This window comes from Polypterus senegalus, chromosome 2 (genome assembly GCF_016835505.1).
Source record: "Polypterus senegalus isolate Bchr_013 chromosome 2, ASM1683550v1, whole genome shotgun sequence".
NCBI lineage: Eukaryota > Metazoa > Chordata > Cladistia > Polypteriformes > Polypteridae > Polypterus > Polypterus senegalus.
The window spans coordinates 74,561,039-74,586,254 of record NC_053155.1 but is presented as its reverse complement, the minus strand read 5'-3'; the positions used below and the strand labels follow the sequence as shown (position 1 = coordinate 74,586,254).

The following is a 25,216-nucleotide window of genomic DNA, read 5'->3' as shown; positions in this document are numbered from 1 at the left end:
TGAAGTCAAGTGGAAAAAGGTCTTATGGTCAGATGAGACCAAACTCAAACTATTTGGCCTCAATACCAAACGGTACACCTGGCGGAAATCCAGTGCTGCTCACCATCCACAACACACCATGCCTACAGTAAAGCATGGAGGTGCCAGCATCCTGTTGTGGGGGTGTTTCTCTGCCGCAGGGTCTGGGGCTTTTGTTAGGGTAGGGGGCAAAATACCGTCAAATTCTTGAGGAAAACCTGCTACCCTCCGCCAGAAAGTTGAAGATGGGCAGAATGTTCACCTTTCAACATGACAACGACCCACAGCACACAGCAAAATTGACCACACAGAGGCTGAAGGAGAAAAAATGAATGTCCTCGTGTGGCCCAGTCAGAGCCCAGACTTAAATCCCATTGAAAATTTGTGGAAAGGTTTGAAGATAGCAATCCACCAACACTCATCATCTGATTTGATCGAACTTGAACAGTTAAACTGTAAAGAAGAGTGGGCAAATATTACTCAATCTAGATGTGCAAAGCTGACCGAGAAGTATCCCAACAGACTCAAGGCTGTCATTAAAGCAAAAGGTGGTTCAAAAGAATATTGACATTGGGGGATAATCTTTTATTAATCTCAGTATGTCTTGTTTTTGATTTTTTTGCAATTTTTCTGAACTGTAGCTATGATATCTTTCACTTGGAGGTTATCGGTTGCATTGAGAAAGTAAAGCTGGGAAGAAATATTTTTTGTGTGTGTTTTCATTTAAGGCTGTAAAGTAAAAAAGGGAATATTTCAAAGGGGGCGATTCTTTTTATACCCACTGTATGTGTATACATTTGAACATTAATAAAGTAATTCATTATGACCAAAAGACATTACCAGATTTGGAAGCTGGATTGAAAAGCAAGTGAAAGCAGGCAAATACCAGATTCTGTTTGAGGTGGTCCTAAACACAGTCAAGTTGTGACTAAGATTGAGTGGAGGAATGGTTTTTAGTTAATAAAGGAGTTTCACAGTGTTGAGTAATCCTTAACTTTTTTCTTAATAATGTGTTCTAATTTATTCTGATTGTATTTAAAATAATGCATATAAAGCTGAACATTTTTTCATCCTAATTGCAGAGAGCAAAGCACAATCTGATTTGTTGAATAAGCGATGTCTTGAACTGGAGGCTGAAATTGAGAGGTTTAGAACTTTAAATTCTGCTTTGGAAAACCAACGCCAGGAGAGTAATAAGGCTTCAGAAGAATGGAGGTATATTATTGCATTAATACACTAGCTGTTAAAAGAAAATGGGTTACAACACAGTCCAAAGCTATTTGAACAGGAAAAAGTACTAATGCCTCTTTAATACAACACACTGTTAGACATAAGCAAAACGGTGTCAACGGGGTACATTATATGAGAAATAGACTGTTGGCTTAGGTGATAGCCAGTTGTATAGGGACATTGGATTATAGAATATTATCAGTGCACAGTTGGCTCACATACAGTTTACTTGTGGTGTCGTTCCATTTCAAGTTAAATAGCAATTTGAACAGGAAAAAAGGCAAACATTTCTAAAATGATGCACAGATAACCACTTGTATAATGTACTGCAATGTTGTGTAGTTTGTTTCTAGCATGTTTTATGCACATTGATATGGTTTGTTGATCACTAGGGTGCAGTTGCATATGTGCAAAGCAGTTTATTACTGCATTAACAATTATTTTTTTATTCCATAATATTAATGTTGTGTTAATATGGAGTTCAATTAGTTTTCTAAAGAATTTTATTTTAGCGGTTGCATTATTACAGGAAAAAGGTAGCAGATTTTGAAAAAGTAAAAGCAGATGAGCTAACTCGTTTGGAAGAATATAAAAAAGAAGAAATGAGAAAATTACAAAAAGAGCGAAAAGTGTTTGAAAAATATGCTGCAGCTGCAAGAGCTATCCCTGACAAAAAAGAACGTGAAGAAATGCAGGTAATACTCCTTATTTCCTTTGATTTTATTTATAAAAACATCCTAAGGTGACTTAGAGACAAATTATTCATCAATTGGTGGTGGTGGTTGTGCAGTATTAAGAAAATTCTTTTTGTAGGCGTTAAAGCAGCAAGTGACTGAATTACAAGAAGAACTAAAACGAAAAGAGACAAGATGGTCCAATACCTTTAGCCGCCTTAAAAAACAATTGGAGTCTCTCACAAAAGAAAACGGAGACCTCCGAAATGAACTTAAGGTGATGGAAAGACTTAGAGTTGAAGCTTGGAAAAAAATGGAAGCAGAAAATGAGAAACATAAACAGGTGGACAGTATAGTATCCTGCAATCAAAAGCTAAAGCCTATGGTAAATGTAAACATTTTTTTATTAAATGTGAAAAAATGTAAGGCAAATAGTCTTTTATTTTTGCTAAAAGGTTACATTTCTAGGTATTTATTTTAGAACTTGTGTTTTAATAAATCAAGTTTCTTTTGGATTTAAAATTAGTTTCAGAATATGTGTATGCCTTTGTTACGCATGCAATCAGCTGGTTTTCTAAAACCTATTAAACAGAAAATGTGATCAGTTATGTTATGCTGATTTAGTAATAATTTAAGTATAATAACTTTTTTTTTTTTTTGTTAATGTTCAATGTGTATTCAGTGAGCTTGTTAAGAAATTAGATGGGTGGCTGGATCTTATGAAATTTCCAGTTCTTCTTCCTATGCTATTTTATTTCTAGAAATTTCTATAAATCTTTCTCCACTAAATCTAAATTACAGTGGATTTGATGAAATGATTATGTGGATTACATTTAAGCTAATGTACTGTTTGATGACTTCAAAAATGCTTTGGGGTTTAGTGGAACAATTATTATGATGCTTCATCATTTTATATTAATACATCTGATAACATAACTGTATTTGACATTTATTTGTAAATGTGGTTTTTTTTTTTCATGATTTACCAGTGTGTCTCAGTTCTTTTTCACATTTTTCTGTTTATCCCTTGACCTTTTATAAATGCTTATAAAGGCTGAAATATATTTTATTTAATAGTAGTGTGACTATGTAAGTAAGGTGACTATGGCAGCTATCAGATGACATCTATTGTGTTGAACTTATTTGGAATGATTGCTCTAACCCTGCAAAGTTATTTGATAATGAACATTTATTTCATAACTACAAATGAGCATGAGATGCAAGAAAGACACTGAGTGCTAATTTTTGTTATATACCTGACTGAAGTCCAGTACAATAAGATTAATTATGATAGTCATAATATTCTTTGTAATATTAAGATGTGTGTGTGTGTGTGTATATATATATATATATATATATATATATATATATATATATATATATATATATATATATATATATATATATATATATATATATATATATATATATATATTATGTTTGACATTAATTAGACTTCAGTAATATGACTTTGTTCTTTTATAAAAGAGTCCTCCAGGCTTACTAAAATTCAGTGCAACCACACCTGCTTCAGTGGCACCGGAGACACCAAAAGAAAGCTGTTCACCAATTAAAGGTATGTACTCCTTTGCACATTATAGTATAAGATAATTGTGTGTTTTGTTCTGTTTCTGTTACAAAAACAGTGAAAATGAAACTTTCCAAGGCTGCTGGCATGATTCATTTCAGCTTATTCTTGTTAATCACACTACACTTATAAACACTTTACAAACACTGTAAAGTTAAATTGCAAACTAGCATGCAACAATAACACCATACGGTACTTGCACAAAATCTATATTAGTAAATTTGCACAGTTTCTGTTTGTAAAACACTACATTCTTACAGTATCAAATACTTGTCCCAGTACTCTAGGTCCACATTCTAGGCACACTGCCATGAACCACAGCACAGGCAAACAGCATTTCGAGCAGAAGAGCACAGTGGTCTGTCAGTGGGTCTACAAAGCTGTATGCTATTGCAATAAATATTATAAGATTGAAACAGGGATTAGAAGGTTTGTGGTAATAAGTGATCTCAGAACTTTGTGGGATTTGCTGGTTTGCACTTTCATAGATGATTCAATAATTTCCTGAGTTAAAAGTATTCACAAATAACGAGTCTAAGGTAAGTGGAGAATGTTGTAACTATTGCATCAAAAACCTGCTGAATTTATAGTGTACTTGATTAATGATGGCACATTTCAGATATAAATTATAGACTGTAAAATAGAGGGACCACACAGAAAACTCTATTTGCTTACATTTTTAGCCATGATAATGGTTGTGAAATGCATGTGAATCCTTCTAATTTGTAGACAGGAGTTAAGGAGAGAGTGTCAGAGGTGATGTTGAGACCTTGCCAGTCTTGGTGTCTTACAATATTAGTAACTAAAAGTTTTTTTTTTCTTTTTGGCAGAATTTCAGAGAAAGACTAGCAAGAAAAAATGTTTTGCATGATACCAATTTTATTTTGTGCACTGCCTTTTACGGGATATTTTGAAAAATGCACATTATAAGAAATATTTTGTTATAAAGAAATCCATGCAGGAAAAGTGGTCTTTTGAGCAATCGCTAGCAAAATATTAGTTTTTGGTGGTTGTGGAAACCTAACCTTCTGTTTCCCATAATTTCTGTTAACATTTGCATCTTTGATTGTTGCACCTTTTTCTTGCAATGTTACTCCTGCGAATATTAATGATTCACTGTATATACCATACGTGTGTGTGTGTGTATATATGTATGTATGTGTATATATATCTATATACACTCACCTAAAGGATTATTAGGAACACCATACTAATACGGTGTTTGACCCCCTTTCCCCATCAGAACTGCCTTAATTCTATGTGGCATTGATTCAACAAGGTGCTGAAAACATTCTTTAGAAATGTTGGCCCATATTGATAGGATAGCATCTTGCAGTTGATGGAGATTTGTGGGATGCACATCCAGGGTACGAAGCTCCCGTTCCACCACATTCCAAAGATGCTCTATTGGGTTGAGATGTGGTGACTGTGGGGGCCATTTTAGTACAGTGAACTCATTGTCATGTTCAAGAAACCAATTTGAAATGATTCGAGCTTTGTGACATGGTGCATTATCCTGCTGGAAGTAGCCATTAGAGGATGGGTACATGGTGGTCATGAAGGGATGGACATGGTCAGAAACAATGCTCAGGTAGCCTGTGGCATTTAAACGATGCCCAATTGGCACTAACGGGCCTAAAGTGTGCCAAGAAAACATCCCCCACACCATTACACCACCACCACCAGCCTGCACAGTGGTAACAAGGCATGATGGATCCATGTTTTCATTCTGTTTACGCCAAATTCTGACTCTACCGTTTGAATGTCTCAACAGAAATCGAGACTCATCAGACCAGGCAACATTTTTCCAGTCTTCAACTGTCCAATTTTGGTGAGCTCGTGCAAATTGTAGCCTCTTATTCCTATTTGTAGTGGAGATGAGTGGTACCTGGTGGGGTCTTCTGCTGTTGTAGCCCATCCACCTCAAGGTTGTGCGTGTTGTGGCTTCACAAATGCTTTGCTGCATACCTCGGTTGTAACGAGTGGTTATTTCAGTCAAAGTTGCTCCTCTATCAGCTTGAATCAGTCGTCCCATTCTCCTCTGACCTCTAGCATCAACAAGGCATTTTAGCCCACAGGACTGCCGCATACTGGATGTTTTTCCCTTTTCACACCATTCTTTGTAAACCCTAGAAATGGTTGTGTGTGAAAATCCCAGTAACTGAGCAGATTGTGAAATACTCAGACCGGCCCGTCTGGCACCAACAACCATGCCACGCTCAAAATTGCTTAAATCCCCTTTCTTTCCCATTCTGACATTCAGTTTGGAGTTCAGGAGATTGTCTTGGCCAGGACTACACCCCTAAATGCATTGAAGCAACTGCCATGTGATTGATTGGTTGATTAGATAATTGCATTAATGAGAAACTGAACAGGTGTTCCTAATAATCCTTTAGGTGAGTGTATATATGTGTGTGTATGTATGTATGTGTGTGTGTGTGTGTGTGTGTGTGTATATATATATATATATATATATATATATATATATATATATAAATATATATATATTAAATATATAAAATGCATAATACTTTCAGAAAATGAAGGAAGAAAAAATATACCAGTGTTAGCAGATAAATGTCAAGTGGAGGCACTAGAAACTGCTGGACAGTTGCACAACGTAGTCTATCCAGGAATGGCTACAAAACCACATCAAGTAAGCCTTTTGTCTTTTTTTTAATTTACTAAATTACTGCTTAGTAGTATTATTTTACTGAATATATTTAATTAGTTTTATATTCATTCTATGACAATTGTACAACTATTTGTTGAATTAAATGATTTAAACAATTTTCCTTTGTCATATATAAACAAGAAAATGTTTAATGTATTTTAGCACAGTATTTGTTCTTTTTGCTTTTCTTGTACAGACTACTTCAGGTGGTTTACGACAAGAAGTCCTTCAGGAAATAAGCCATGCTGATGGAAAGGTAGGATTTCTACAAATCAAAGAGGTTGATAATTCACTTTTATGTACAGTAATAGGTACAGCTGAACATCAGTGGTAGCTGGGATGTTAACTTAGTCAGATGTGTTATAAAATAAAATATTGATCAGAAATCTTTTGTACTTGAATGTTACACTACATGACAAAATGTGTTTTTTCTTTAGTCTACTTTCTAATGTTTTATAAAGGTGGGGTATTCACATATCAGTTTTATTTAAAATGCATTCACTGAGATTTGTGTTTTGTTCATTTGTATTCCAGTGGAATGATACAGGCAGTGTTGAACACTTGAACTGTAATTAATCAGAAATACTCTTTACAAAAGATGTGTTGCAACAGTTATTATTGTTTAAATATATTTACAGATTGAACAGATTCTGCAAAATGGTGACCAAATCATCATTTTCCCCAATGGAAGCAGAAAGGAGATATGTGCTGATGGAAAGACGATAAAAGTGACATTCTTCAATGGCGATATTAAACAAATCATGGCAGACCAGAGAGTGGTGAGTACCTTGTGTTGATTTGCTTTAAATGGGGTGAGTATTAGTAAACTTAAAGGGTTGCTGTCTCTCTTTTCAGATATATTTTTATGCTGATGCACAGACAACCCATACTACTTATCCAGATGGTCTTGAGGTTTTGCAGTTTCCTAACAATCAAATAGGTAAGATTTACCATGAAATACTTGTAATAAAAACACAAATAAGGGTGTGCTTAGGGCTCTACTGTGATGGCAGCTGAACTTGTGCTGCAAAATTTTAATATGCCATTTCCATAGTGTTAGGTGTGTAGTAATACACTTCTGTGACCTTGTTTAGAAGCAAAATTACCACCTACACACATGTCTAAACTGTCAATAAGTAAAATAAGATTTATGGAAGAACTTCTGTTAGACTCCATGATGGTACATTTAACACAATACTCACTTCTGAGGTGCATGCAGTACTTTATAGATCTAGCTGTCCCAGGTGTGTTAGTTGTGTCTTTTTCCTGACTTGTGCTTGTTTTACAGCTATTCTGCCTGTGGCAACCCTCTTGTTGTCAGTTGATTATGAGGTTTTATGGAATATATACAATCCATTAACCAGTTTATTTTTGTTTTGACTATATTCTTAGAAAAACATTTTCCTGATGGAAGAAAAGAAATCACTTTTCCTGACCAGACTATAAAGAATGTGTATCCAGATGGCCAGGAAGAAAGCTTACTGCCTGATGGCACAGTAATAAGAGTGGCACAGTGAGTCCTGTCTTACACATTCACATTTATTCTAAACATACGCATAATACTAATTTAATTGAATTAAAAGAGTTTATTTTGAAGTTATAAATTCAGGGTGAGCCAAGAAAACGTACCACATTTCAAACATTGATTCTACAAAATCACTACAAGATAAAATAAATCTCATTACGATTTAAGAAAGGGTATACAAAGTAGATTTTTTTTTTTTCACTGTTTTAAAAATGATGTCTTCAAGATGGTGGCCATCATTAGCGATGCACTCTTTGAGACGATTTCTGAACTCTCACATGACTTGTTCAGCCATTTCAAGAGGAATAGCAGCAGTTTTGTGGTGAATAGCATCCTTGAGGGCTTCAAGGTTTTGAGGTCGGTGTGTATATACCTTTGACTTGAGAGAGCCCCACAAGAAGAAATAGCATGGAGTGAGATCAGGCAAAAGTGAAGGCCACCTGACATTTCCACGCAGGGAGATCAGCTTCTCCAGATACATCTCCCACAAAACTTGCATGGATCTCTGTGCCGTATGAGCTATTGCTCCAGTCTGTTAAACCAGGCATCTACCAAATCCATTTCTTCCAGTTTGGGGCCACAAAGAGTTCTCGAACATTTCAATGCAATATTCTGAAGTAACGGTAAGCATTGCTCCCACCTCCTCAAAAAAGTAAGGGCCTACAATGCCAGATACAGTTTGGTGTGCTGTTGTAGAAACACACTCACTGTGCAGGGGTCTCTGATGAAGTTTACGAGGGTTGGTTTTAGCCCAATAGAGAAGAGAGTATTGCTTATTTACACATGCATTGTGCCTCGGCGTTGCACATAGCAATGGCATCTCGATGAACGGTTTGCAGAATGTTCGTGCACAACTCTCCCAGTCTCTCTCAGTGAGTTCCTGCACTTACCATCATTTTGTATGGATGGAAATTAAGGTCCTCATGCAAAATCCTCCTCAAAGATGTGTTGGAAATGTCTAAGACAGAAGTATGTTTACGTGCTGAACATCTAGGAGACTGCAAAACTGATGCCCTTACAGCTTGGATGTTTTCAGGTGTTTGTACAGTCAGAGGACAGCCTGGAGATTTTCTGTTCAATGTTGTACCCGTCTGTCTAAATTTAGCTACCCACTGAAGAATTGTTTTCCAATTTGGAGCGTCACCGTTAGAAGGAATGCTGAAGTGCGTTCGGAAGGCATGTTGCGTAGTGATGATGGATTCATTAGAATGCTTCGACAGTGAAAGCATGGTGCCAACTGAAAACTACAAGGGATTGCCTAGCAAAGGACCCCCACTCAATCCCACTTGGCTGCCTCTACCTCTTGCAGTGACCTTTAGAAATGTGGTACTTCATTTTGGCTCACCCTGTAGAAATGACTTGCTTCCTTGTTGGTATGTGAAGCAGGAGACTGGACATTTTTATATTAATTTTTTCTTAGTTGAGACGTTTATGGTGGTTTTGATTTAGTTTGATAGTGTAGTTGGAGATTCTGAATTGACCTTCTGAGTGGTAGATTATCCCTCCTCTTACAAAGACAGTTTTTGCTGAGAGAAGGTGGAAACTCCTCATAAACAGTTGCTAGGCACAGGATTCAAACCCAGAGTGCTGGATCTATCAAACAGCTTTATTCCTTTATGCCCAAAAGATTCAGATTGTGTTAATTTGCAGCTCCAATCTGGCTTCACGTGAGTGTTGGTATGTGTGTGAGTGGGCCTTCTGATGACTTTGTGCCCAGTGCTGCTGATGGTGTAATGGGCCAGAATAGTTTGGAGTTGTCAAATGATGCTAAATTTCACCACTGTGTGGCTTACTGTATACATATCATAATTCTCTTGTGTTTGGTCTAATGTGATTCACAAGGTCTAGCGATTACATTTACTGCATGTCGCTGAATTCGGTCTGCTCCAAGATAGACCCCTGTAGCCTGCAAGTCCCATGTACAGTACTTCATGAGTTGTGGAGCTAGCTTGGGCAGCTAGCATCTTAATTGTACTGATAAATGAGACAGATTACTTTAAAAGTGAAAATAAAAAGAGGAAGAAAAATCAGGTTATGGTTTTTGTTATGGAAAGTTTGTCTAGTTCTGTGGATATTGAAGGCGGTTTGCCCATAAGAGTGCTCATGGACACAGACACAGGAAACCAAAAGTCGTGGTGTGAGGAAGTTTTCCTGAATTAGATGGTAATAAATACAGGCTCCTTGGGATTAGTACTGCAGCTGCAAAGTAATCAGACCCTTGACCAGTTATCGTATGATATTAATAAAAAGGAAAAACCTGCACTGAAATTTAGTTCACTGTTACATTTTTATTTTAGATCACTTTTTGAAGGTGACATTGTTTCATGTTAGAAAAAAAAAATCTTAAAGGGCAGGATTGGTATTTTTCAAGTCAGTTACTTCGTTACAATCATGGTATATATTAATTTGCCACATAATATTTGTAGTGAAACATTTTCTGTAAATTAAAAACAAATACCTTGTCTGTTCTTGCAATTTAAAATGGAAGCCAATGGGGTACTAAACTTATCAAATACATCCACATTAAAGCAAAATGACTTAAATTTAAGAAAATGTGCCTTTGGCTTTTCTGAGGCATGCATGTGACAAAAAGTAAAGTCAAAGTAGTAAATTTTACGTTTCCAGTCTGCTTGTCTGCTCACAGCGGTCATTGTGGGTGAAGTTTTACATTTTTCATGGATGCGTCACCAATCATTACCTAAGGGATAAAGTGATTGTGTTGGCAGTGCTTTTCACCAGTTACATTATGTCTTGTTCTCTTGTGAGAGAGTATGACAGTGCATATAAGTTACATTGTACCTTCTACATGTGACAATAAATAACTAAAATGATTACACTTTTTTTTTTTTTTTTATGAAAATGAAAAGGGTCGATTATCTGGTAAGCCATGATGTAACAGAGTGAAGCTCACAAGCCAATTATCGAAACATGATCTTCATAAAATGAAAAACTTAGACAACCTGTTTTAAGTTTTCTGAAGAGCTGAAGCTTCAATAAAAAGTCGATTATTCAGTAGTACAATGACTCTAAAAAAACAAGCCCAAAGTAATGTTACAGTAGTTCAAAGATAAAAAGTCTTAGGCCAGGTTTATACATCATGTGACACATGTGCCTGCAGGCGCATCTGCTATGTAAGCTGTGTACTGTTTCTACTTCTGCATGTCCTTTATGTAAATCTGGAGAATTCCACTAGGTGGCAGTGCAAGATATCAGTTCAGCTTCACTATGTCGTGAATTGCCCAAAACATCCATTAAATTCAGGAAACCATGCCACAATAACTCTGAAAAGGATGGATGTTTAATGATTGCATCCATCAATCCAGGGACGTGCCCAACAAGCATCGGGCATGAGGGAGAAACAATCTCTGGATGGGGCATCAGCTCATCGAGCACACACAGAGACACTTGTGTCATTTTAGCTCACCAAATCCCCAAACCTGCATGTTCTTGAAAGGAAACCAGAGCACACTGTGGAAATCCACCAGAAGAACATGCAAACTGCAGGCAGGGACCACCAGGGCATGACTCCCAACTGCAAGGCAGTAGCGCTACCACTGCGCCGTCCCCACATGTGTAATTATTAACAATATCGATTATTTAAATGAATCTAACAATTTATGTGTAAAATGTACTTTGCATCCTTTAACACATATCATCATGAAAGTGATATCAAGTATAAATATGGGGATTCTAAATGTGCAGAGAGATGGAATATCATAAATTTAATGTGTGCTGTGTGGCGATGCTGCTTGCCACTGCTGTCAGTGCTGAAGGAAGCCCCAGAGGCACATAGCGATTAACAACTGGGTCAGTTTTAAGATGACGTTTACAACGTTCTGCTTTAATGGCAAAATAAACTACAAGATTAAACTGGAAATTTTGAGATGAAAGCCGAAATTTCCACTTTAATCACAAGAGAGACTTTTTTCATTGTGTCCTTAATTTTATTTGCTCTCTGGCTCAAGTACGCTGCCGTACATTCTGATGCTGCTGTGAAGGTGCAATAAAGATGGCACAAAAGATGTAATAAAATGTATTACGATGGGGAATATGCAATGCTTGTATTGTCTGTGTGAGAAATAGATGAAGAAAAGCACCATGAATACATTTATATGTCCGTGTTTAAGTTAGATGATTGTTGCACCACATCGAACCATTCATCAAACCTCGAAGTGCGCATGTCGACCCTGCAGGACCTGCTAAGTGGTTTGCTGTCACGGTGACTCTAACGTCTCGTTCCAACTTGAACGCACTGCTCCCCCTGATTTTTTGCTGGTACTGTAACTTGCGCACATGTCGCATTCATTTCTGAGGACGTGTCAAATGAACGCTGGAAACGCTTGGCAGCCATGATGTGCGCGTGTACGCTTTCTGAGCATGAAGTATAAACCAGCCCTTAAAGCTGTTATTGCTGCAAAATATGTGGAAAATGAATACTTGTACAAACAACATATCTCCAAATTCTTCATTTCCTTAAAATCACCCCCCCAATATAAAACAATGTCACATAAAATCAAAAACAATTTTGATATTCAGCCCTTTAAAACATAAATATCAGTGCAGCTCGGTAAGGTTTGCTTATTTTGGTCAAAGGTCTGACTTTACAGATGCCCCTGATCTTGGTAGAGTGATGGCTGACAGACAGCAACATCTTGACTTCTGGACTAGGACAGAATTCAGAAGTGGGTCTGTTTTCATAGGTGAAATTTAATGGAAGTAAATGTCAAAGTGTAGGAAATACAAAGATGGGATATGAAGACTTGAAAGGTGTGTTTTGTAGCACACATAAGAGAAATTATTGGTTAGAAATGTTAGCAGTAGGGCCGTGCCGACATCAGAAGGCAGTTCTGGCCTGTAGTTAAATGGGTGGTAGGGGTCGCTACTTCATTGTTCTTATATCAGTGTTAGCGCAGCAATAAATGGGGCCATCTTGGGCATGTGCTTCATTATATTGTACAGTTGCTGCTTACAGTTCAGCCGTAGTGTGAGGTATGTGTGTAGCTGAACTGTTGTCGAATATTTAGGTGTTTAACTTTGTTCTTCTGTTCTGAAATTTCATACAGAAACGGAAACAAAATTATAGAATTCATCAATGGTCAAAGGGAACTTCACACATCTGAGTACAAGAGGAGAGAGTATCCGGATGGAACCGTTAAAACGGTGTATGCCAGCGGACAACAGGAAACTCACTATCCAACAGGGAGAGTAAGAATAAAGGATAAAGATGGAAACATCATTGTTGACACAAGAATGTGACCATGAAATTGTACGTTGTTTTTCGTTAAGAGATGGACACGTTTAACACAGTTGGTCTCAAGTTTAGTCACTTAAAAATCAAAGATGTAACTTTAATGAAGTGTATGCACACAAATAATGAGCTTGAAGCTTGCCGTTGTGCCAGTGCTGTATGAACAAAACCTCTGCTAATTATGGGTGTGTGTATATATATATATATATATATATATGAGTGTATATTGTATATAACATGTACTATACATAGAGTTTCACAATTGAAAAATTATGCTTAGTGTAAATTTTGGTGGGGTCATGTACTTCTAAAATATATTTTATTTAAATTACCACTGTAAATTATCTTTGGAAATATTTGTGAAATCCAAGGGATTAGTGCACTGGGGTTTATGTGGATGTATGCTGTTCAAAGTGCCAACAGTCACTGGCATCTACTAAAAAGGAGGTGCTGGACTGGCGAGGATTTTAGGAGCAGTTTGCTTGCGCAGTTGGATGTCTTAGGAGGCTGAGAGTTTTCTTATGAAGCTGCATGTGCTGAGCTGAACGTATTAACTCTCTATGCTTGGCTCTTTTTTATTTAGAGAAAGGCGATAAAACCTGTGTGTGGTATGGGTTTGATTTTATTTATGTCATGTCATTCATGTGTCCCTCATCTTTGTTCGTGCCATTCAGAATGTTTTAATAAAAGTCACTGATTTTGTAGCACATGCTTGGTTTGAGGTGTCAGCTCAGTGAAGACGATTGCCGTAGGTAAGCTGATGTCTTTGTTCTTTTTTGATGTTTTCAGGCATCACTTTATCTCCACTTGTGACAGTTTATTGATAAAACCGTGTCCAGCTTTCCTTGGTAAAGGTGCCACATGATCTCTTAATGAGAAACGATTCAAACCGGAGGCGCATTTTACTAAAAACTAACAACAGCCGATGATGCTGCGAGAAATCAGCATGGCTATGTAAATGAAGATGTTGCCCTGTAAGCAAATCCATTTTATTCCGCTCACGTTTTGTGGCAATGTGGAAGGACCCCAATATCTGTTCTGCTGAAGGATGGTGCAAGGGGCAGCCCTCGACCTCGACTTTAAACTGCCACCCGCATCACCTGCTGTTGTTTTTCTGATGCTTGCCAAAGTACACCATAAAGAAGAGCATCCTGCACAGTTTTTTTTGGCTGTTTCATTATTCTTTGAGCCTATACTGGTTTGTACTTTGCCCAGTTCTTGAGCGGGCACTGTATATTAAACTGTCCACAAGATGAGTCCTTTCATATCAATTCCACTGTCCTAGTTCGGAACAGACATTTGATAGGTGTGATGTCGTGTGGTCCGTAGTCCGCTGCTTTACTGTCATGAAGTGATTGCTATTTCAAGTCTGCTGATGACGAGCAGTCCAGACATTTGCCCTCCTTAAAGTCGCAACGGTAACAAAGGAAGCACAACAAAAATAAACCATCAGGACATTAGCAATCATTTTATACTTGACATGAGGCACCGCAGTTAGAAACTGGACTGAGGGCCTAAAGTGTAGAGGGGGCCACAATTCAAAAGCTCAGGGTTGAGGGTCTCAAATACCAAACCTGTATTATAAAACTTTAAAAATCAATTTAACTAGGGACTGTATTCTAGAAGATTAATCTCTGGATACAAAGGACCTTACTATCGTCTCAGAGCCCGCTAAGTATGTGCCTACAGCGTGATGATGAAAACAAAGACAAGAATGGCTGATAAAATGAGAGCAAAATTAATGTAGGATAAAAATCAAAAGCAGAAATGGTACCTGAAAGAATCCTATTTCATGATCAGGCTGTAAGAGCGCAAAGCGTCTGGATTACACAGCATAGTGACGCATCGCGGTTTGACTGAACTTCGTGACGTGTATTTCATCAGCGTTGTGTATTGTGCAGAAACAAAAATGCGTATCATGATTTCATTTTTTGTGTGCTTATGTAGTGAATAATTCCGTTTATTTATAAGCTAAAACATAAATCCGTGCTCTTTGCGCTGCACAATACCTCGTCCATTCCAGACATTCAAATATTTGTGAGCGTTAAAGTATTTTGTTCAGCAGAGGGAGAGATGATTTGGAAATGATGGCATGTTTTAGGATAAAATTAAATCCCAGCATCACCTTTGACAAGCCAGTAACTAACAAGTTTTCTGAGATTTTTCTTCTACTCTTCTTTTCTTCACTGCTTGATGTGAATCAGGATTCCCAGAGGTTAGGCGTGTATGAAAAATAGGATAAAAACAATTTACTGTTAAATACAGAAACCAAGGAGCAGGTCTGTTTATATGCACTGACATGGGAAGTAAGGGAGATGGACAGCTAATGACCAGAAGGTGAAATTGTCTCTTCTCCGCTGCTTAGCCATTTTCTGGGACACCAGAGCTGGGCAGTGTTTGGCATTGCTGCTGCCGCCACTGTGCTGATTCGAATGCCACTATTCTGTGAGTGGCATTTGCTTGTTCTCGCTGCAGCTCTGCCAGCCAAATTAACTCACGATTGCAAGTTGCTGTTGTGGGGTGTGTGTGGCGCATACCTTTCCAGGGTATGCCCTGTTGCACATGTGACCCTGAACTGAATGACGTACGTACATTTGACGAAGTGCCGCTCTATGGCTTTGTATGATGTGACATTTGGTACTCTAATGCAAAGCCTTTGGCTCTGAAACTCCTGATGTCTACCTCGCCAGTTTGATTCCACAAATTTACCTGCCACAGTGATTACAGGTCCTTCTTGGAGAGTCCTTAGCTCTCATTCAGGCTCCACTCACTTTGCCTTTCCCTAAGCTGCCTGCATTGACTTGTGTGTCCTTTTTAGGAGAATGCGGAGCCCCTTCATGGCACCCACTACTGTGTCCCTTATTGTAAAGTACGGCCTCTGGTATTCCCTTCTTAAAGTGTGGCCCTTGTGTAACTTTGTCTGGCTGTGTGTCCTTCACAGAGTTGAGTGTGCCCAGGTGTGCACTTTCAGGTGCAGGCCAAAAGCCCACCTCATTGTTACTGCTAGAAACCCCAACTGTGGCCATCCATGGGGACAAAGAGGTCCACTTGCAGTCTTGTTCTTCAACCACATTTTACTTCTTGGCACACTTTTGGTCTGGTGACATTTGCAGAGCTGATTTTTATTATTATTATTCATTTTTGGAGAGCAGCGTGCCAAGATATATAAAGTCCTACAGCATAGGTGGGTGATCGTAGCAAATACCACGGTTTATTTATCTTTTTATAAGTTTGAAATGACAAATGTAATACCACTTTATAAAAATGCCATCTCAACAATAGAAAAGAAAAAAAAAGAAACCCCACACCCCAGCCAGCCATCTGATATTTCAGGTACAGAGAAGTAAACCTGGTGCTAGAAATGCTGCTAATATTGGAGTGAAAGCTGCACCAGATAGGATTTCAGTGCCTTAGCAGCCACCATCCGCATGTCGAGTGATTTGTTATGAACTTTTAATTTTAGCAGTACATAAGTTAAAAGGAACTTGTGAGACTGGATGAAGCCAGTTTGGTGTGGGTGGACTCCTTTTCAGGATGCATAGCTAGCATTTTAGCTCATAATTTAACATCTGTATTGACGAGAGGTCTATAATTCTGACGTAATGCGGGGTCAGAGTTATGTGTACCAGTAAGGTGGTCAGCGCTGTGTTCAAGTGGGGAGATGTTAATGGAGGAGTTTGACGTGAAGGCTCCCAAAATGCCACTGTAAGTTCTGGTGGCATGTCGTCAAGGCCAGGGCTGGCAGTGAGAGCCAAGCGCAACTCTTTAAAAGGAACTGGACATCAGATAAGGCTTCCTCATGTTCTGAGATACCAGGCATATCAAGCTTAGCTTAAAAACAACACATTCTTCATAGCCTGAAATATTCTCTGAGGAAAACAATTTAGAGTATCAGGACCAAACCCAAACCTCAGCGCTGATGTCTTTAGGACATTATGTAAGATTTTTCTTTGCTTGCTTTAATGGAAGGAATTGTAGCAGGGGAACATCCGGGACATGCAGATGTAAGATTCATTTTTGTTTGAGTCCTGCGGGCCTTAAGTAGGGCCGAGTTCTTCAGTGATTCAAGAATCATGCATTAGACGAGGCGATTCTTCCAAAGAGCAGAAATATTCTTATTACTGGTTCAGTTCACTTGAGAGTCAGAGTCTGCTCCAGATTGGGATTTCTGACGCTATGAGAAGACAGACAGTCCTTTAATGGAGGGATTAATGGCGCAATGGCAGTCCATTAGGAACACTCCAAGCACTTTGGCAGATGGATTCGCCCGATCAAAGGCATCCATACCCACTCGCCATGAGCAGTGTGAGAATGTAGCAAATCTACAGCGAGTTTGGAAAAAGGGCCGACTCAAATGCTCCATTTCTTAATACTAACATAAAATGGATTTAGGATTTCAGTGCTTGAAGCGCACATCCCAATTAATATAATAAGCACATATGCACAACGGCAACACAGCACTGCTTCACTGCCAAGTACAAACCTGAAAACAGTCCATTTGTGTTACTCGTTTGGTGTTTGAGGGTGAAATAATGTTTATGAGCATAACCCCCGTCTCTCTCGGACTCCATGAGCACACAGCTAAGCGATAAAAACACTATATAAATGTAATGAATTATTATTATTATTATTACGCTCGTGGGAACAACACAGCAAAGACTCTTTTACAATAGCTCTGAAATATCAGATTAATGTAAAAAGATGAGACTAGTCTGTTAAATGTTACTTTTTAACAAGCTAATTATGTCAATATAAATCTTACAATAGCAAATGTTGCAAACTTAACAGTTTCTCTGACAAACAACATTTTAAGAGTATTTTGTTAAAGAAACATCCTTAAGGGTTTGTTTAAATGTACGTATCCTACGTTATTTTGGAATTTACTAATTCAGCACTACAGATATAATAATGTATTAATTTGTATTTTTAGTATTATTTTAATATTAGAGAACTGAACCGAACTGCCACCTTATCGTGGTGGAGGGGTTTGGGTGTCCCAATGGCACTAGGAACTGTTGTCTGGGGCGTTATGCCCCTGATGGGGCCACCCAAGGCAAACTTGTCCTAGATGAGGGATGAGACAAAGAGCGGTTCAGCAAACCTTCAATGATGAATGAAAACTTTGGATGGCGTTTTCCCTCGCCTGAACGCGGGTCACCAGGGCCCCCCTCTGGAGCCAGGCCTGGAGGTGGGGCTCGATGGCAAATGGGCCTGCACTCATGGGGCTCGGCCAGGCACAGCCCGAAGAGGCAACGTGGGTCCCTCTTCTCATGGGCTCACCACCTATGGGAGGGACCAAGGAGGTCAGGTGCAGTGTGAGTTACGGGGACCTTGGCGGTCTGATCCTCAGCTACAGAAGCTGACTCTTGGGATGTGTGTCGCCGACGCACAGCTTGGACTCTGGAACCAATCTCCTTGAGAGGGGCTGGACTCTCTACCACACTGGAGTTGTCCCCAGTGAGAGGCGCTGAGCGGGTGTGGGCATACTTATTACCCCCCAACTTGGAACCTGCTCATTGGGGTTTACCCTGGTGGACGAGAGGGTAGCCTCCCTACGCCTTCGGATGGGGGGATGGGTCCTAACTGTTGTGTGTGTGTGTATGCGCCGAATGGAGTTTGGAGTACCCAGCCTTTTTGGAGTCCCTGGAGGGGGTGCTAGAAGGTATACCTTCTGGGGACTCCCTCGTACTGCTGGGAGACTTCAATGCTAACGTGGACAATGACAGTGAAACCTGGAAGGGCATGATTGGGAGGAATGGCCCCCCGATCTGAACCCGAGCGGTGTTTTGTTATTGGACTTCTGTGCTCATCACGGATTGTCCATAACGAACACAATGTTCAAGCATAGGGGTGTTCATATGTGCACTTGGCACCAGGACAGCCTAGGCCTCAGTTCGATGATCGACTTTGTGGTCGTGTCATCGGACTTGCGGTCACATGTCTTGGACACTCTGGTGAAGAGAGGGGCAGAGCTGTCAACCAATGTTCCCTCTAAGCTGAGCGTGTGAGGGAATTCAGAGCGTCGCTCATACTTCCTGCACGATCACTCATTCCGACGGCATTGCTCGTACTTGGCGCAAAGATTGGTGCTCATAAATTTTTGGCTTAAACAAAATGTCGCTCATAAACAATGTTTTTTGCTCACTATATGCTACTCCTTAGAGGGAACATTGCTGTCAACTGATCACCACCTGGTGGTGAGTTGGCTTTGATGGTGGGGTTGAATGCCGGTCAGGTCTGGTAGGCCCAAACGTGCTGTGAGTGTCTGCTGGGAACATCTGGCAGAGTCCCCTTTTAGAAGCAGCTTCAACTCCCACCTCCGGCAGAACTTCGACCATATCCCGAGGGAGGTGGGGGATATTGAGTTCGAATGAGCCATGTTCCGTGCCTCTATTGTTGAGGCGGCTGACCGGAGCTGTGGCTGTAAGGTGGTCGGTGCCTGGCGTGGCGGCAATCCCCGAATCCATTGGTGGACACCGGTGGCGAGGGATGCCGTCAAGCTGAAGAAGCTTTTGTCCTGTGGGACTCTAGAGGCAGCTGATAGGTACTGGCAGGCCAAGTGGAATGTGGCTTTGGTGGTTGCTGAGGCAAAAACTTGGGCATGGGAGTAGTTTGGGGAGGCCATGGAGAACGACTTTCAGACGGCTTCGAGGAGATTCTGGTCCACCATCCGGTGTCTCAGGAGGGGGAAAAGTAGTGCAGTATCAACACTGTATATGGTGGGGATGGTGCGCTGCTGACCTCGACTCATGACGTTGTGGGTCGGTGGGGGGGAGTACTACAAAGACCTCCTCAATCCCACTAACATGCCTTCCAATGAGGTAGCAGAGCCTGGGGACTTGGAGGTGGGCTCCCCCATCTCTGGGGCTAAGGTCACCGAGGTGGTCAAAAAACTCCTTGGTGGCAGGGCCCCATGGGTGGATGAGATCCTCAAGGCTCTGGATGTTGTAGGACTGTCTTGGTTGACACGCCTCTGCAACATCGCATGGACATCGGGGACAGTGCCTCTGGACTGGCAGACCGGGATGGTGGTCCCCCTCTTTAAGATGGGGGACCAGAGGGTGTGTTTCAACTACAGAGGGATCACACTCCTCAGCCTCCCTGCAAAGTCTATTCGGGGGTCCTGGAGTGGTGGGTCCATCAGATAGTCGAACCTCAGATTCAGGAGGAACAGTGTGGTTTTCGTCCTGGTCGTGGAACAATGGACCAGCTCTACACCCTTAGCAGGGTCCTGGAGGGTGCATGGGAGTTTTCCCAATGAGTCTGCACATTTTGTGGACTTGGAAAAGATGTTCGACTGTGTTCCTCAGGGAATCCTGGGGCTGGGAAGGGGTTTGTGTAACTCTGAGAGTATGGGGTACCAGGCCCCCTGATAAGAGCTGTTCGGTCCCTGTACAACTGGTGTCAGAGCTTGGTCCGCATTGCCGGCAGTAAGTCAAACCCGTTTCCAGTAAGAGTTGGACTCCACCAGGGCTGCCCTTTGTCACCGATTCTGTTCATAACTTTTATGGACAGAATTTCTGGGCGCAGCCAGGGTGTTGAGGGGGTCCGGTTTGGTGGACTCAGGATTGGGTCACTGCTTTATGCAGATGATGATGTCCTGTTTGCTTCATCAAGCCGTGATCTTCAGCCCTCTCTGGATCGGTTCACAGCTGAGTGTGAAGCGGATGGGATGGGAATCAGCACCTCCAAATCCAAGACCATGGTCCTCAGCCGGAAAAGGGTGGAGTGCCCTCTCAGGGTTGGGAGCGAGATCGTGCCCAAGTGGAGGAGTTCAAGTATCTCGGGATCTTGTTCACGAGTGAGGGAAGAATGGAGCGTGAGCTTGACAGGTGGATCGGTGCGGCGTCCGCAGTGATGCAAGCTCTGCATCGGTCTGTCGTGGTGAAAAAGGAGCTGAGCCGTAAGGCAAAACTCACAATTTACCAGTCGATCTACGTTCCTACCCTCACCTATGGTCATGAGCTATATGGGTAGTGACTGAAAGAACAAGATCGCAAATACAAGTGGCTGAAATGAGTTTCCTCCACAGGGTGTCTGGGCTTTCCCTTAAAGATAGGGTGAGAAGCTCAGTCATCCAGGAGGGGCTCAGAGTAAAGTTGCTGCTCCTCCGCATCGAGAGAAGTCAAATGAGGTGGCTCGAGCATCTGATCAGGATGCCTCCTGGACGTCTCCCTGGTGAGGTGTTCCGGGCACGTCCAACCAGGAGGAGGCCTCGAGAAAGACCCAGGACACGCTGGAGGGATTACGTCTCCTGGATGGCTTGGGAACGACTTGGGATTCCCCCAGAAGAAGTGGCCGGGGAGTGGGAAGTCTGGGCATCACTGCTCAAGCTGCTGCCCCTGTGACCCGACCTCGTATAAGCGGAAGAGGATGGATGGAGAATAAATTTAAAATGTGTACCTGGTCAGATGAATCACGTAGTCCAAGGATGATCTCATTCTTTCATAACCTGATGCTGAAATGAAATGTGTTGCTTGGTTCGGCCTTTTATAGTAAAACTTACAGCAGTGTAAGTAAGGCATGTTGAAGGCCAGAAAACTGCGATGACAGACCAAGATCTTTTGAAGTAAATCCTTTGTATGCCTGTGGTGTTATGGGTCCACAGCTCGTTGAGAAAAGGCCATTCATTTTAAATAATCACCGCACCCGAGGCGGCTTCGTGAGGGGGGGGTGATGTTGTAGTGAGCCGCGGGGCAGTCGTCGATGTGGGCGTTTCTCACTGTGTGCACAGATGAGGAACTGCCCACATTCGTGATTGCTCCCGTGGCTAATGCTACAGCTGGGATGGCCCCTCACGTTTTAAAAGGAAGCGCGAGTCAGTTGTGGGGAGGTGTAAGAAACGATCGGAGAGAAAAAGGAAAGGAAAGAGGACGGAGGTTACAGGGAGCGAGGAAGCATGCGGTGCAGGAGAGACAGACACGCAGTGTGTGCGTGTGGTGAGCGCGCGATCGAGCGCTCTAGGGCAGCTGTAAGGAAGCTGGGTGTTGGGCCAACACCCAGACGTTTCAGTTGGATGTCGCTCCCGCTGAGCGACCATGTAGCGGAGTGACCAGGAAGGCGACTGGCCGCAGAGAGGCCATGGAAAGGCAGCGGAAGTCGGGAGACTTGGTGGTTGGAATCCCCAACTTGGGCGACCTGGCCGTTGGTGGAAACCAAGTTCTCCGAGGCTGGGATGAGTGCCATACCGGAGCCAGGGATCGGGAGGTCTCCAGTCTCATGCGTGTGTTTCAGGAGGGCAGCTGCAGAGAGCGTCTTGCCTGCTGCTTGGCCTAAACGGGATAGGCAGGTGAGACGCTAATAGAAACGATGCACCGGATTTGTTATTATTTAAAGACTGCTTCCTAAAGAAGATTTTTAAACTCTGGTTTTAAAGGATTGTGTTTTTTTTTTTCTACTGTTTTAACCTCCACGTTCTTTTAATGGATTATTTATTTGATGAAGAAAGAACTGCACTTTATGAACACTGTTTATTTTGTTGACTGTTTTAATAAAAGCACTGTTGCACTTTCAACCATCCCCTTGCTCAGATGCTCAATTTGCCTTCACTGACTAGCTCTCTCGGTAACATTATCGACGGTGTTGGGTTCAAGGGTTCCCAAACATCAAAGGGAGCGTGGAGCCAGAACCCACATCGTCACAATGCCTATTCTTCATTTTATGTTTAATAATCACTACATGTGGTTTGGCTCATTCGTGTACATGTTAGTACTGTATAATTGTTTAGAGGCTCATATGTTAAACAAGACATCCATCTCATTTTGACTAATTTACTTTTAGTTGACTAAAATTAATTTGTTAAAGTAAAATGCAATTTAGTCAAAAGACAAAGAATAAAACAAAATCAAAATGTATTGTCAAAATGAACACTGGGGAGAAGACCACATTCGTCTCCATTCTGAGTATACTGGGTGCATGTCTCGATGAAAATGAAATGTTAGAGAATTGTATTTCATTAAGTAACATATTAAATAATGGACAATTTTCCAAATAAAAGGGTGATGACCGTGGCCAAGTTTGTGACTAAACAAAGGTAACAAACAGGTTCTAAGGATTAGTGACACAACAAGCTGATTAAACCAAAGGAATCGAAGTTGGCGAAGTACCACCAAACTAAAAATGCAGGGTGTGGCAAACGTGGCAGTTGAACTTTCAAATCATCAACTGTTACACCACAGCCAGTGAAAGCACTCCTCGGCTCACTAGAGATTTATTGGGATAAAACCAAAATGACAAGCCCAACTCTCATGTTACACCTCTACAGGCCCATTTCTGCACATTTTTAACTTTCTTTCACTAAGAAAATGAAACGTTGCAGTGGGGGCGTTCAGCATTCTGACCCACCCTAAACTGTCTTGACTTTGTGTTAGGAATTCTGTCAATCCCATATAAAATATACATAACCTTAAGTGCTGCAAGCATACAACTCAGGGTGCAACACTTGCTGTTCTGGTGCATTAGCCTACTTTAACCTTTCAGTCTCTTCTAAAATTTTCTTCCTCCACATTAAACTGGTTCTACTGCTTCACAGGTTCTACATTCAACTTCATTTTCTGCTCAATTTTTTAAATGACTAGTAGCAAGTGATGTAGGATGAAAACTTAAGTTGTCACAGAAGGAACGTGTAGATGAGCAGGCACAGAGTGTGAATGGGCCAATTGCCTTTTTAAATAACTAATCTCTGAACTCGCTGCGTTAAGGAGGGCGCGTGGTAGTGTGGTGGGAGAGGTTCCCGGGAGCTGCCAATTACCACACCTGTGCCATGTCCCCATATAAAAAGTAGACGTGTGAGTGCAGAAGAGAGGAATAAAGGAGGAAAAAGGAAAAAACAGAGGGCAGGAGATGGAAGGAGCCAGTTTGTGAGTGAGCAAGCTGTGGACAGCAGGCATCCCAGAAGAAATGTATGGCCGACACTTGAGGCAGTTGGAAGCAGTCACTCCTGTTGAACAGTTCTGAGGAGCAGGAGCTAACAGGAGGTTGAACGGCTCACCATGGAAGGCAATGGGAGTCAAGTCGAGGAGGCTTGGGAGAGAGAGCCCCAGTGTGTTGGGCCCTGGTCGCTGGGGACCGGAGTCTCAGTCCGGTGAGGGGATGGAAGGCAACCGGACCAGTTGAAGGTCAGCTGAACCTGCCGAGTGTGCGACTCCCCTACTGCAAGGCCCATATAGGATAAGCAGGGGAGCCGCCAGTTAAAGGGAGAAGGCAGTTTTGTTTTAAAAAAATGACAACTTCCTGTATTAGTTTTAACCTAATTTTAAAGGATTTATTTATTGAAGGATTCACCAGTTTCACATTTTTATGGATTATTTATTGAAAATGTTTTGATGCACTGCACTATTTGGAAATCATCTTGTTTTGGTTTGCTTTAATAAAAGCACTGAACACTTTACATCATTCTCTTGCTCCAAGTGTGTTTTGTCCCCATCTGCCAGTTCTTCTGGTTACGTTGACAGGTTCAAGAGGCTCCCAAATTTGGAAGTGGTAGCATGGAGCAGGACCTGCACACTGAACCCCAGATACTTGATCCACAATGTGGCAGTGCTGCCCACTGTGCCAACCAACATCTGTGGCATTAAATTAAAAATGGACCTTCAGAAGCACCAACACTTAAGACCTCAGTGATGACCACACATTATCCTTTTATCTTTAGGTTTGTTTCCACTTGGTTAAGTGGCACAGGTTTATAGGGTCAGACATGTCACGTGTGCAGTTAATGCTACCTTACATGTACTAATCAACATGCAACACATCTCCATTCCCCAGCCCCATGCTCAGCGAGTAGAACCACCTTACCTAAGAAATGGCTGTGTCCTGCAATCAATGCCACTGTTCAACATCAAGCTTACAGAAGAAATGCTGATTTCAGAACCATAAAATGTCCGCGCATTACAGGCCAATGTGCTGCTGTTTAATTTAATTTGTTTTTCATTTGTGAAGTTCATGTGAAGGCCATTCCACCTTTAACACTAAGACATCTGAATATTTTACAAATGCTTACAGTATCACACTCACTTATTGTCATACTGTACCGTAAACAATCAGCAACTTCACTTTCCTAAAAATAACAGCAATTAAGTTACACAGATGGCCTGTCATGCAATGAGGGCTAAAGATCTATTGAAATATTTAAGTTATACTCACCTCCTCAACTGTAGACCTTTGTGAAACAAATTCATGCAGATGTTGTGTGTCACCAGCAACTAAAGCTTAAATGTTGACTGTTAGATGGGACCAAACCCCTTGGATATAAAGAGGAAGA

General features: G+C 41.1%; 1 protein-coding gene across 4 annotated transcripts in view; it reads left to right on the top strand.

Annotated features, from left to right (window-relative positions):
- Positions 1-13,666, top strand: part of cenpj (centromere protein J) — a 40,200-nt gene extending 26,534 nt beyond the window's left edge. For all 4 annotated transcript variants that reach the window (XM_039743985.1, XM_039743986.1, XM_039743984.1 and 1 more), the window contains 10 exons: positions 1,101-1,233; positions 1,778-1,943; positions 2,062-2,307; positions 3,411-3,498; positions 6,048-6,166; positions 6,381-6,440; positions 6,823-6,963; positions 7,040-7,124; positions 7,577-7,697; positions 12,773-13,666. In XM_039743985.1, coding sequence (XP_039599919.1) covers positions 1,101-1,233; positions 1,778-1,943; positions 2,062-2,307; positions 3,411-3,498; positions 6,048-6,166; positions 6,381-6,440; positions 6,823-6,963; positions 7,040-7,124; positions 7,577-7,697; positions 12,773-12,965 — 1,352 coding nt within the window. In that variant the 3' untranslated portion in view covers positions 12,966-13,666. The remainder of the gene's footprint in view (positions 1-1,100; positions 1,234-1,777; positions 1,944-2,061; positions 2,308-3,410; positions 3,499-6,047; positions 6,167-6,380; positions 6,441-6,822; positions 6,964-7,039; positions 7,125-7,576; positions 7,698-12,772) is intronic.
- The last annotated feature ends 11,550 nt before the right edge of the window (positions 13,667-25,216 follow it).